General features: G+C 33.0%; 1 protein-coding gene across 1 annotated transcript in view; it reads left to right on the top strand.

The window, feature by feature from the left end:
- LOC148308509 (uncharacterized) overlaps window positions 1-13,793 on the top strand; it is a 164,465-nt gene that overhangs the window by 100,685 nt on the left and 49,987 nt on the right. Inside the window, exons 2-4 of the mRNA XM_088261591.1 lie at window positions 4,112-4,208; window positions 11,912-11,962; window positions 13,087-13,193. Coding sequence (XP_088117717.1) covers window positions 4,112-4,208; window positions 11,912-11,962; window positions 13,087-13,193 — 255 coding nt within the window. The remainder of the gene's footprint in view (window positions 1-4,111; window positions 4,209-11,911; window positions 11,963-13,086; window positions 13,194-13,793) is intronic.

Raw genomic sequence — 13,793 nt, 5'->3', positions numbered from 1 at the left:
CCAGCTGCGTTATCCTTGCAACACTCAACGAACATTACATTGTTTTTCTTCCATAAATCGTTCCACTTGAGCTTGCGTCTGAGACTCGCTAGGGAGCGCGTTTACAGGAGCTTTCTCTCCCGATAAATATTGACTGAAACCCAACCTGAGCCGACGGAAATTACGGTTTATTTTTCCTATCTTGCTCCAGACCTCCCTGAACCCTGTGTCAACGAACTCGGGAGACGTAAATCAAACAGCCTACCGATCTACTACTCCCTCATATTTCTAAGGGGTGGTTTTCAATAACGTTTCTTCTTGAACAAGAAATGTTTTAAGGTTTTGACTTTGGTTTTTATCAATTATCTACCTGTTAATGGTAAACCTAGTGCTACAATATCGATTGGCGTAGTAGTAATAGCAATAAACTGAAAATTGTAAATTACTCTCACTTATATTAAATGTCCGCCTCCGTAGTGTAATGGTCAGCACGCTCGGCTACCGTTCTGGAGGTCCCGGGTTCGATTCCCAGGGGGGGTACAATAAATGTGATTTTTTCACTGTAATGTTTATTCAATATCACCCTGGACTGGTACCTGAAGCGGAGGGCTGATCACCTTTCCTTCATCTGTAAACGATCAAGATAACACTGCGTTTATATGAAGCAGTGCCCTATGCACCACTGGGGTGCGGATAAGGGTTTTATTATTATATTAAATTAGTTTTTTTTTACAGTTTAAGCATTTATTTACTACAAAATTTTGAGTGTTTCAAAATACTTGTTCACAAATTTTTTCTCCACCTTGATAGTTATTTTTGTATGTTTTCCTACCTTATAGTTATGTCTTTCTGTCAAATAACCTAATAAATAAATATTTTCCAATTGTAATTTTAATACTTCCGTTTCTAATATTTTAATATTTGTAGTATTATATATTATGATTTTTATATTTCTTGGTTAGTACCACTACTTTTTTGAAATCTATTGTGACATATATAGTGTTTTGATGGGCTCAGGATCATTATTAAACATTAAAATGATGCGGAATGCATCGAATCACGTGTCACAATGGATTTTAAGAAAATTTATTATAAACCAATAGAAATGCAAATTAAAAATGGATATATATTACCACAAACTGATTGCCGAAACAATAAATGATAAAATTTAAGAATTGATATAAAATTAGAATTATTGAAAGAAATAATACAAGACTGAGATAATCATTATTAATAAAATAAAGAAAGGTGTGTTGAGATGGTTTGGGCATGTAAATCGAATGAGTAAAAAAAGTATAGTGAAACAAATTAATGAGGCGAATGTAGTTGTAAATAGAAGCAGAGGAAGACCGAGGAAAGCTTGGCATGATCAAGTATGTATTTCACATACTTGAAAGTGGTCAGGTCAGAAGTCTAAATAATCGATGGATTTGTATGAGGAGATGCAAGAATGTGGAAAAAATTGGATTTTAAAGACATATTAGTATATTTTGTACATTAAAATATCATATTAGTATATTTTTTATTATTTTATATAATATTTCATATAAGTATATTTTGTATATTACATATAAGTATGGCTTTCCATTCTCTCTGCCTACCCCTGCGAGAAGCAGCATGATGGTAACTTGGTTGGTTTTAGAATCAACAAAGGCTGGTTATTTTTTAAAGATCTCCACCGCCACCCTACCTAACCAATGTTGCCGAATTAATATCAAAGACTTGCGTTGTTTCGGGTCCTAATACTGTGGAAATTTCCCGAACGTATTCTCCAAGTTTGAAGATTTCGTGAGGGTTCGGGACTCGGCCGTACGAAGTTGGGTGGAGTTACTCGCACCCTTGCACGGTGAAACAATGAACAAGTCTCGTAAAGTGCGTGTAAGAGGACTTAACTGTTCTCGTCACGGGACTCATTGTTCCACTTACACTCCCAGGACTTAGCCACGTTTTTTCTCATCGTTTATCCTGAAATATAAGCCCACTTTATTCGTCGAACTTAAGGCCGAGATCTAGAGAGTTCAAATCACAACGCGCTCGGCCGCGCTGAGGGCTGGACGTCTCTTCACGCTCATTTTTTTAGAATATACTCGTAATATTGGGTTTGATTTTTTTATAATATATACTGAAAAATATTTTTGTATTTTTTTAACTCGTTTCAATAAATTTCTTGGCCGTAAATCTTTTTTCAATACCATATACGTATTTATTTCGTAGAAAAGCTTATTTTTTCAATATAAAAACTTTAAAAAAAAATGTTTTAAGAAAAAAAATCAATCACGTAAAATGTTACATGGGTTTTGGAAGCACGACCGAGTTCTACCGCGGTCGTTTGCGTTCTAAATTTGATGTCGATTGCGTTCTTAATTTGATGCAAGTTCTCCTTTAACAATAAAAAAAATCACAAAATTTTATGTGTGTCCAAATACATTTTCACAAATTTGGGTTTCCCCACTTATTAGTACACTGCACTTAGTGCAAAAACACATATGTGTTAACAAGTATTTGGACACACACGAATTGTTGAGAAAAAACAATACCAGGATGTAAAATAATCTGGTAAGGATCTTGGTTACATCCAAATAAAAGGGTCTCTGCTAAATAAAAATCTTTTCCAATCCAACCAAAGATGGCTCTAGTGAACTCACATGTACAATGTCATGTCAACTGTCATTGTTGACATCGCAGGAGGCCAATCCCTCTTAAAAACAGGCCACAAGGCCTACACAGCGAAGAAAAAGAAGACAATGAAACTTCACCAATAAATGTCAATAAAAAATATTATTTCAATCACAAATCGGGATCAATTTATTCAATCAACCATGAAGTGTGTTACGCCAATGTTGACAAAGTAAATAATTCTTCATTTAAGTTAGTAAGGCTTTACCTGTGAAAGGTTTAAATATTGTATTTCAGTTCACCCTTTGTCTGCCTTGACCCATAAATCCTTACCACAAATATAATATTGTTCTTATCGGCCGAACCTTTCGATAAAATAGGTCTGTTTTGAAAACCGCCTTAAATTTGCATAATCATGAAGAAAACGATTCTCTGTTCAATATCCTGTGATTTAACAGGTACCAAAACACAAACGGTGTGCCCAAATAAGTGTAACGATTGCGACTTTATAATCCCTCTATGTATTCTTATTCTTCTTCTTTTTCTTTAGACTTCTACCCTCCACTGCTGGATATAGGCCTCTTCGGTATCCTTCCTTTTTTTAATCTGTTGTTGCTTACTAGTAGTTTTTACCCCCCACAGCGGCTATGTCATCGGACCATCTTTTTCGAATTCTTCGACGCCTCTTTTATTCTCTCAAGATCTTCATCTGAAAGTTGTAGTTCAATTTTGATCAGTCCAGCGTGTGAGGGATCTTCCTCTCCCTTTCTTCTTTCTTTCTCCTCCAGGCTACCGATTACAACCAGTCGTTCCAGGCTATCCTCGTTACCACGTGCAACGTGTCCAAAGAACTGAAGAATTTATCGTATTCTGGTATTGGCCATCAAGCTATCCATGTGTAATTCCTCTTTCAATGAAATTCATATTATTTTTTGACATCTCACCAAAGATGAAGAAGAATATGGAAGTCTGGGCATTTACGGGGCTGACGACCGTCATAGGCTGGTTTAAGTGATCACTTTACACACGTGTAACATTCACCAATTCAACCCATTATTGACAACCACATTACTCAAATTCTTGGAAGTTGTATATATAAATGAACCAATTTAGAAACCTTGTTCTCGAATCACTAGAACTTCCTCTTTTTTTAATAATATTGAAATTTACAACATTTTGAGTGTGTCCAAATACTTGTTCACAAACCTGGATTATCTCCAATTATAGGAGTTATTTTTCATATTATTTTTTGACATGTCATCAAAGATGAAGAAGAATATGGAAGTCTGGGCATTTACGGGGCTGACTACCGTCATAGGCTGGTTTAAGTGATCACTTTACACACTTGTTATACGTATGTATATATTCTTCTTCGATATTCTTCTTCATTATTGATGAAATGTCAAGAAATAATATGAATAATGAAATTCTTTGAGGGCTGACTGCTGTAGAGAATTATATCATTCTATGTAAAATGCCTCGGGTCCTGAATATCGATATTTTGTTTTTGTTTCAGATGGAGGCGCTGGTCCGGGAGATGCAGGACCCGGAAGCGGGTGTGCCTGTGGGCAGCCAGAAGGTCTTCCTGTCCCACGTGCCGGCCGCTTTCATGGGTAATTTTAGAACTTCATACTTTATGTATTGATTTGGCGTTCAATTTGTAGAACTCCATTTTAATTTGTATATTAATTTTTAAATCAAACACAGATTTTTTGACTCTACTAAGTTGTATTTCATTCGAAAATGCCATAACTAGGCGAAACAATTGTCACAATATTAATTTTCATTTGTTTTTTTTTTTAATAAAATAAAACTTTGTAGACAAAAATAATCTGTGTTTGATTTAAAAATTAATACCTAAACTTCATACTTTACTAGCATACCTTATCATTTCCCAAATAATTCATTTAAAGCAGACGCATGAAGATGTACGAACTGGACATTCCGTACTCCTGTCCACTCCTGTATATTACGGAACCAGGAGATCCGCTTTCTTCCAGCACCTCTTCGACCCTTGATGATCAGTTGGAGTAGCATGTACTTTTCTCCTCTGAGCACATGTCCCAAATAGGACACTTTCGGGATTTAATATTCTATATTAGTTTCCTATTCACTATGCTATTTGTAGAACTCATGCATTGCTGACCATGTCCGTCCAGGGTATCTGAAGTGTTCTTCGATGCATCCACATCTCAAATGCCTCCAGTGGGTCCTTTACATATAAACATTCAAAATACGATTATGGAATAATACAAACATTATTGCCTTACTCTTACATAATTTGAATAATGTAGTATTGGCATCACAATAACGTACAAAACGTGACTTTCAGGCAAAGGTCATAGCGCTTCAAATGCGTCTCCCAAAAAATGAGTCATTTATCACTCACGCCCTTTTGGCCCGTGACCTATCGAAAATATTATTCTCGTTACTAAACCCAGTTTTTACAATAACGCAGTTTAAATGATACTGTATAATATAGGAAGTTTGAGGGAGAACAAGTTCGTAAATGTGTAACGCTCCTGAAAAAGAGGGATGTATGCAAATGTATGCTAATGAAGCCGTAACTATCTGAGCTGAATATCTGCGTGCACTATACTGGCAAATTACGGTGTTCACATTGCGTTTTTTTTAAGTGAAACTTTTTTTAGGCGTGGTAGAGCTAATTAGCTCGGATTAGATGAAAAATTGGAAAACTTCCCCTATTCCAAACAAATTCAACCGGCAATTGAAAGGAAACAATGATAGGATCGTTTCTACTCTTTCCGTCACAAACGTCATAGACAGTTTACGCGCATGTAGCATAGAGAACCAGCAGAAACTTGCATAATTATACTGCAAATTACATGAACACGTTAACAATTCCACTTTTGAAGATGCAGCATTATTAAGAAAAGATCTGGACAAAATGACAATGATGAGTGGTGATTTCAACACCATCTTTAAGTCAGACCAAGGCCATTGATAACATTTTTGGATGTAAAACTCAATTTGAAGTTGAACACTGACAAAGGTCAGTCTAAAACCAGATCTGGTACTACCATCGACGCAGTATTTAGAAACCTTATTTAGAAAATTTTCCATAAATTATACTTTAGCTAACATAAACATACAAATTCCTTCTTAGAGTATAAACTAAAGGAAATTTGTTTTTTTTTCATGCAATGAGAGATTTTCTTTTTAAAAATAATTATCAATAAATATATTTTTTTAATAAGAAAGCCTAACAGTGAATGGAGTGCTGGTACCAACCCTGATGTATGAAAGTAAAGCATGGAGTTGGAAAAAGAAGGATGAAAGTAGACTGAATGTAGTTGAAACGTGATCTTGCCGTATGAATAAGCATTTTTAATAAATTAATGAAAGGAGAGTTGAATTGTTTTAAACATGTTGGACGAGTAAGGAAAGAACGGTAAAACAAACTTATGAGGCGAATTAAGTTGAAAATAGATGCAAATGAAGACCGAAGAAAACGTGGCATGATCAAGTGTGTTGAATAATTGGGTGTTATCAGGTCAGGAGTCGGAATAATCGGCGGGTATGTATGGGGATATGCATAATCGCGCAACAGCCTAATAATGTTTGTAAAGATAGATTGGTCTGGCGTTCTATTCTCTCTGCGTACTCTTGCGGAAAGTGCCCCGATAATTAGTTAATTAGTCATTTTTTATTATTGTTGAATATCTCTGTTGTCAACAATAATTTGGTCAAGGAGTGTGTGTAGAGAGGAACATTATTATAATCGACCTATGAGTTTTCGTTTTTGAATCGACCATTTATTTTTCTTTCCCAACATTTAGGAGATTTCCCCACTTTAGATATGCAAATGAATTCGTTTAATGAGAGAAATCATTTAACGACGCTCTAATTCCGATTAATTTGGAAAAATCGTAAATTGAAATCCTCCGGACAGAAAAACGGACCGCAGAGATATTTATTATGTAAAACAGGTATTTTATAACCTTTTTTACATAAAGCGAACTTCATTTGTGTTAGTAAATTGTATTTTATAGTTGATATACAAAAAAACAAAGTATGTACGAGATACAATTGCTGAAAGTCGTTAACGAAAAACGTTAATTTTAACATTTTGAATTGTTTAAATCAAGTTCCATAGATAACAACTACTACTACTACTACTACTACTACCATCACGCCGTTTCCCCGCAGGGGTAAGCAGAAAGGATGGAACGCCACACTTTTCTGTCCTGACATACACTCCTCGCCTCCTTCATATCCACACATCTAGTCATACACACCATCCGTTTACGCAGACTTTTGACACCACCAGATTTTAGGTTCTGATTGATCTGATCGTGCCAAGTCTTTTTCGGTCGCCCTCGTTATGTTTTCCCTCTCACATTCGCCACGTATATTTATTTAGTCATTCTCTCGCTATCCATTCGCTCCACATGCCCATACCACCGTAAAGAACTCTTCCTAATCGTTTCAATTATTCCTTATTCAGTCTTACATTCCTTTCTTACATCTTCGTTTTTAATTCTGTCAAAAAATGATTTTTCACACATTCGTTTAAGGGAGCGCACAGATAACAACATTACGAAATAAATATTGATGCATAAACATGATTTTTTTGACATCTCAATATTGATGAAGAAGAATATAGAAGTCTGGATATTAACAGAGCTCATTAACTGTCACAGACTTGTTAAGTGATCACTTTACACACGTGCATCATTTATCATTTTACCCATTATTGACAACCTCACTACTTAAATTTTTGGAACCTCTAGATATATCATTAATGTCATGACACAGTACATATAAGTACACAAAAGCCATAAAATGTTGGGTTGAAAAAAGTTTTTATTTAACAGAAACCCTAGATTACTTTTATATACTGGGAAACGCCTGAATACATGATTCTTTTATGTAGTTTATAATTTGACCAGTTCACAACATTTTCAGTGAGTCCAAATAAACGGTCACTTCTCAAAGAGATGTCTGTTATGAACTCATATGGTAAATGTTGCACGTGTGTCAATCGATCACTTAACTAGCCTTTGACAAGTCATAAGCCCTGTAAATACTTATAATATTCTTCTTCATCTATATTGAGACTTCAAAATGTAAAAAATAACTTCATTAATTGATTTGGCAGTCACTTTGTGGTAAAATCTATCCGTTTTTGATTAATGTTTTACTTAGTAAAGACCACTATTTCTTAAAATCTACTGTGACACGTGTTTCGATGCATTCCGCATCATTTTCAAACACCGGTGTTTGAAACATAAGAAATAGTGGTATTTACTAAGTAAAACATTATTCAAAAATGTAAAAATAACTCCTAAGTAGAGAAAATCTAGAACACGAACAAGTATTTGGACAAAATGAAACTCAAAATATTATGAATATTACTTATATTGAGTTTGGTTTCATTACCTCGATTTATATTAATTTAAATAGAATTATCAATAAAATCATCGTTAGAGTTCCAATATGAGGAAATTAAAATATATTGAATTCAGATACACGCGATTGCTCTTTGTGAATACGTATGAACGATTTGAATGTTGTAAATTTGGTTTATTTAACAAAATTGAAAATATTATATTTGCCATTAAAATGAGTTCCGTATTTGTGCTTACTCTTCTGTTTTGTTGACTCATGGATGCGATCCGCACAACGGGTGGGAAAATTTATTTAGTATCGGGAAAAATGTTTTCATAAAATTTCTGTGCAAATTGTTAGATATCATTTGTTATACCAACAATATGCACACACAATTTACAATACACGATATTCTGTTAATACTTTTATTAAAACTATTTTCGTTTTTACAAATGGAGAGATAAAGCTTCATGAAAAACTAACTGTACTTAGCCACGCATTGTGGGTCAGCCTAGTTAAATAAAAAAGAAAGAAAAAAACACACATTTTGAATGTGTTTAATTTCACAATGCTTGTACATAATACAATATTTTAGCAGATATCAATAAACTCTGTTCGCCATGAGCAATGTTTTCTACTACGCGTATTGCTGTTACGGTCAACAGATGGCACTGCCATTCCTCTAAAAAAATTGTTTCAAAAAGCATATTTTTATCTGTCGCAAGCATATTAAATCATACGCCTATTCGTATGCAACGTTGTGTCAAAATTTCAGAACAATCGAAGAATAAAATTATATGGTTTAAGATTTTCAACAAACTAACAGTTTTTATTTTATGTGTACAGATAGCTAAAAATACGTGCGTAATTAAATCAATTTAAAATTTATCGGTATTTTTTATTTTTTATATTTGAAAATTTTAACACACTGACGTTTATTTTTTTATTCATATTTTTATTTTTAGTGTGTTTGAAAAAAAACACCAAATATTCTTTTAGGATTAAAAAGACAGAGTGATGACAAAAAAATTACGTTTACCTACATTATATTCACACATTTGGCGTAGAGTAGATAAGCATTAAAGTTAAAATTATTATTATTATTCAATATTTGATTGATGTCAAAGTGCAGTCGTACCAACAGCAGTTGTTGGTAGGACTGTTTGATTCGACATCATTGGTTAAAGAGCGAGACTTCCCGCATCTTATTTTACTCCCCCACTCTGAAAAACCCATATATCCTTGACCTAATTTTGTCTAGCACCCTTAAGTACGTTAGTCTTCCCTACGACTAATGTTGATGTGCGAACGGTTCTACATTAGTTGTGTATAGTGTTGCTTGCATAATTGAGTAGTAATTATCCTGACGAAGAGGATACGTCTTGAAATCGATAGACTAAAATCTATATTCTTACAAACATAAATAAGATTATGTTAAAATTACTGACCACAAAGTTGTACTAAATATATTAATATTAAAGTATGTTTTTCTTCATTCCTGTCCAAAGCCATTTTTTGTCGATACCATCAATCCAATTCCATATTACTTACTGAATACCTATATTATTTACTGAATCGGTATTAACTTTATGGTGTTAATATTGACGATATTAACATGATAATTTAAATATGTATAAAATCTGTATAAGACCACTTTTGAGTTTATTAATGAAAACACGACTAGTTTTTAAAACTACAGATGTTCTCATTAACTTGTAAAAAATATAAACTGAATACATAGGTAATATATATAAAGGGGCTTGTTGCTATGTACTAGTTTCATATTTAAAAAAAAAACTTTAAAAACATTCCATGTGTTTGATAACGTTTTAATAAGACGAAACGCGTTACATATTTTCATATATCGCTCACTCCTTTCAAGAACGTCATAAATCAAAAAACTTGATTTTTCAGGAGAACGTTTTTAAAGTTTAAAACTATAACACAATGTATTAAAAATAAATATCAAGCCAATTATTGAACTTTTTACAGTGCAACACATCTTTTTAGGTAAAACCTAAATGTTTTTTCTCCATTTGAAAAATATTTAATGTATTTTAATAAATAATTAAACAATACATTTTCTTCAAAATGCAAAAACAACATTTTCTGCCCTGTAGCGGGTAAATATTAAGTAAAAAATATGCCTCTTTTGCTGGGATTTAGTACATTTTTTGGGCATTCCGAAAACACGCACAACTGAAAATTGTCTATTTTTGATTTATGACGTTCTTGAAAGGAGTGAGCGATATATGTAAATAAAGTAGAATTCATTCCAATAACCGCGTTTAATTTCGGATACATTATTTCTTGAATGTTTTTCGCAGATACTTTGTGGCACATTTTATAAATTTTGGATATATTGCCCAACAATTCATATACTTACGTTGAAAAGCCACAATGTGATTCATACTGTACACTAAAATAATTAATAATATAACATTATCTTCAACGCTAGACCCTGAATTCTGATGGATGATTTTCCTGCCATTTAACTTACTCCTCGCATTCATCTTCCATGAATTTGACATTTGATAAATGGGGAATAAAGATAATTCGAGTGAATAATCACATCGGTACATTCCTTTTTTTCCCTATGTAAAAAAACATATTTTTAGAATTTTCTACAATCAATAATATTGATTGTAGAAAAGACAGATCTCCCTCAGACGATCTCCCTCAGACAAAAGCGTGGTAATTTGAGGTATGGCAGAATTGAAATGTAAAATGAGGATAGTAATAGAAAGGAATGTTAGGATGAATTAGGGAAAATTGAAAAGATTAAGAAAAGTTATTTTAGGTGGTATGGGCATGTGTAGCTAATGGGTAACGAGAGAATAACTAAGAAAGTATATTTGGTAAATGTGAACGGGAGAACAGAGCGAGAACGGCCAAAAAACTTACAAAACATAATCTTAAATCTGATGATTTCAAAAGTGTACGTAATCGGAGGACATGTATGACTTGATGTAATAGAAGAGTGTGGCGTTTTATACTCTCTGCCTACCCCTGCAGAGAAACGGCGTGATGGTAGTAATATTAGTAGTAAAAATATTAGTCATGTAATACCCATGTGTAATTTGTTTAATGTAATCAATTTTACATGTTGATTTAACTATTGATATTTTAATGTTTTATACACTTACACGTTCAACATATGCATCATAAATCTCTCAACTGAGATCTATCGTTTATATACAAAAAAATATGAAAGTCCGAGCATTTTAATCAAATTAAACACTTGAATAATTCACTGAATTGAATTTTATTTTTATTTACGACTAGTTTCGAAAACGACAATTGTTTTCATCTTCTGGTACAAATTAAAAAAGTACAGTACAGTACAGTTTTAATTTGTACCAGAAGATGAAAACAATTGTCGTTTTCGAAACTAGTCGTAAATAAAAATAAAACTCGATTCAGTGGATTATTCAAGTGTTTAATTTAATTAAAATAATCATGTCATTCCACAAAGTTAATGCCGAATCAATAAATGATATAAAGTCTGAGCATCTCAGTTTTTACCTAGCATTTGATAATCTTAATTTATTGGAAAAAGCTTTAGTAAATACAATTTCTCAACTGAGGGCACCACTGTCGGCTAAAAGTCCACACCTTTTAACTTTCAACAATATACGAAATCTAAAATCGAATCTAACAACAGCGCATATTAGTATATATTATCCATGCAAAATAAATGCAATATGGATGTTCAATAATGGGCTGAATGGTGAACGTTAGATAACCATATAAAGTGATAACTTAAGCCAGCCAAATGACAGGTCGCAAGCCCTCGGATGCTCAAACTTCCATCTTATTTCGTGTAAAAACAATAAATGCTTCGTTTCAAGTTGAGACATCTATAATATATCTTGATATATCATATCCGTAGGGTGAACAATCCAGTGTCAGAATAAATAATAAATAAAAACTTAAATTAATGTACTTATTTATTTTGTTTTAGGCTACGATCTCATCGAGTGGTTGATGGAACGGTTCGGCATAGAGGAATCAGGTACATTATTTATTTATTATTAATTTAAAAAATATATTTTTATCTTATTTTTTATTTATTACGCATAGAGCGCTTGTGTACTACACGGAATTTTACCGTCCGGCAGTCCGGTTTTTTTTTAATAAAAGCCAAACGTGATCACACACCGATCAAGAGCACCGATCTGAAGAAAGATGGATAAAAGCACAAGCCAATCACCTATTTTATCACGCTAACTGACGTGCCGGACGGTAAAATTCAAATTGCACAAACGCCCATAGACTTATGACTTTTTTCACATTTGATTTAACTCTGAAAAGGGACAAAAAACATAACCAATTTTGACGTAAGAATAAAACATAAAACGTAATATAACTAGAGTAAATCAATTATGCCATTAATTTTTAATGTGAACTATATCCATTTATATATTTCGACATCTCAACTAAAATTAAAAAGAATAAGGAAATCTGGGAATTCACAGGGCTTACGACCTGTCATAGACTGGTTAAGTAATCACTTTACACACGTGTAACATTCACCATTCTATGATTGACAACCACACAACTCGAATTCTTTGGAACTCCTACATATGTCATATTTTTCATGACGCTTTATGTGAGAGTTCACTGGAGTCATCTATGGTTGGTTTGAAAAAGCTTTTATTTAGTAAAGTCCTTTTTATTTAATGTATGCAAGATCCTTACTGGATTTTTTTACATGATTAAAGACATAATTAAAAAAATTTATGGGGCATATAATTTTACCAGAATATTTAATTCACAACATTTTTAGTTTTAGGTGTGTCCTAATTGTGAACAAGGTTTTTGACACACCTATAAATGTTGTGTTGTTAACTGTTGTGGGTTAAAATTGGTGAATATTTTTTTTGCAAATATCACCTTTTTTATTAGGTGTATACAAAATCGTCAATATTTTACTCAAACATTGACCGATTTTAGGTTTTCTTTCTGGTTTTGATAAAAAAAAACATATCAAGCTACTCAAATACAATAGATTTGATAAAAGACCTACTAGAATAAAATCGATGTCCAATGAAATTCGATGTCAGACGAGAAAGGGTTAAAGCAAAATATTTTCAGCGATTCTCAACTAATGTTTCGCTTACTCCTTTTGTTTCCCAGAGGCGCTCAACCTTGGTAACCAGCTCTGTCAATATGGCTACTTCTTTCCTGTGAATGATAGTAAGACCCTCATCATTAAGGACGACTCTTCGCTCTACAGGTTCCAGGTAAATGTCTTTACATGCGACCTCCTTCACTTTTGAAAAAATCTTCACATTTAAGGATTCATGACCATTCCCGACATTTATTCCGAGCGATAATTTTAATATGATATATTATAATTCTCGCTCGGAATAAATATAATATACAGAATATGTTTTACGGAGAATTTCAAAATTCTCCGTAAAACATATTCTGGAGAGTGAGTTAAAAATTATGATTCTAAAGTAAAAAATTTAGCCGAAACAAAATAATTATTTTCTTGAATATTTTTTGCTGATACTTTATGGCACATTTTATAAAATAAAATTTATACTTTGTTTTTAATCGCTATTATCTGTGGTACTTGTTCCAACCGATTTTGACAAGCACGTTGTCATCTTGAGAGATGGATATGTACATATTCATCCCTAAAGATGACAAGATGCTTGTCTATATCGGTTGAAAAAAGTACTAAAAAAAGTGTTTAAAACTTAGTAAACTTGGTATGATCAAGTATTTCAAATTTTTCATGTTAAGAGTCGGAATAATGGGTGAGTATGTATGAGAAGATGCATCAATGTGGAAGAGGTGAAGATTGTTTGCAAATACAGATTGGTGTGGCGTTC

Source organism: Brachycentrus maculatus, unplaced genomic scaffold, assembly GCF_059751285.1.
Source record: "Brachycentrus maculatus isolate JH-2025_06_01 unplaced genomic scaffold, ASM5975128v1 h1tg000159l, whole genome shotgun sequence".
Lineage (NCBI taxonomy): Eukaryota > Metazoa > Arthropoda > Insecta > Trichoptera > Brachycentridae > Brachycentrus > Brachycentrus maculatus.
The sequence above is the reverse complement of the archived record's forward strand: the minus strand, read 5'-3'. Positions and strand labels throughout refer to the sequence as shown.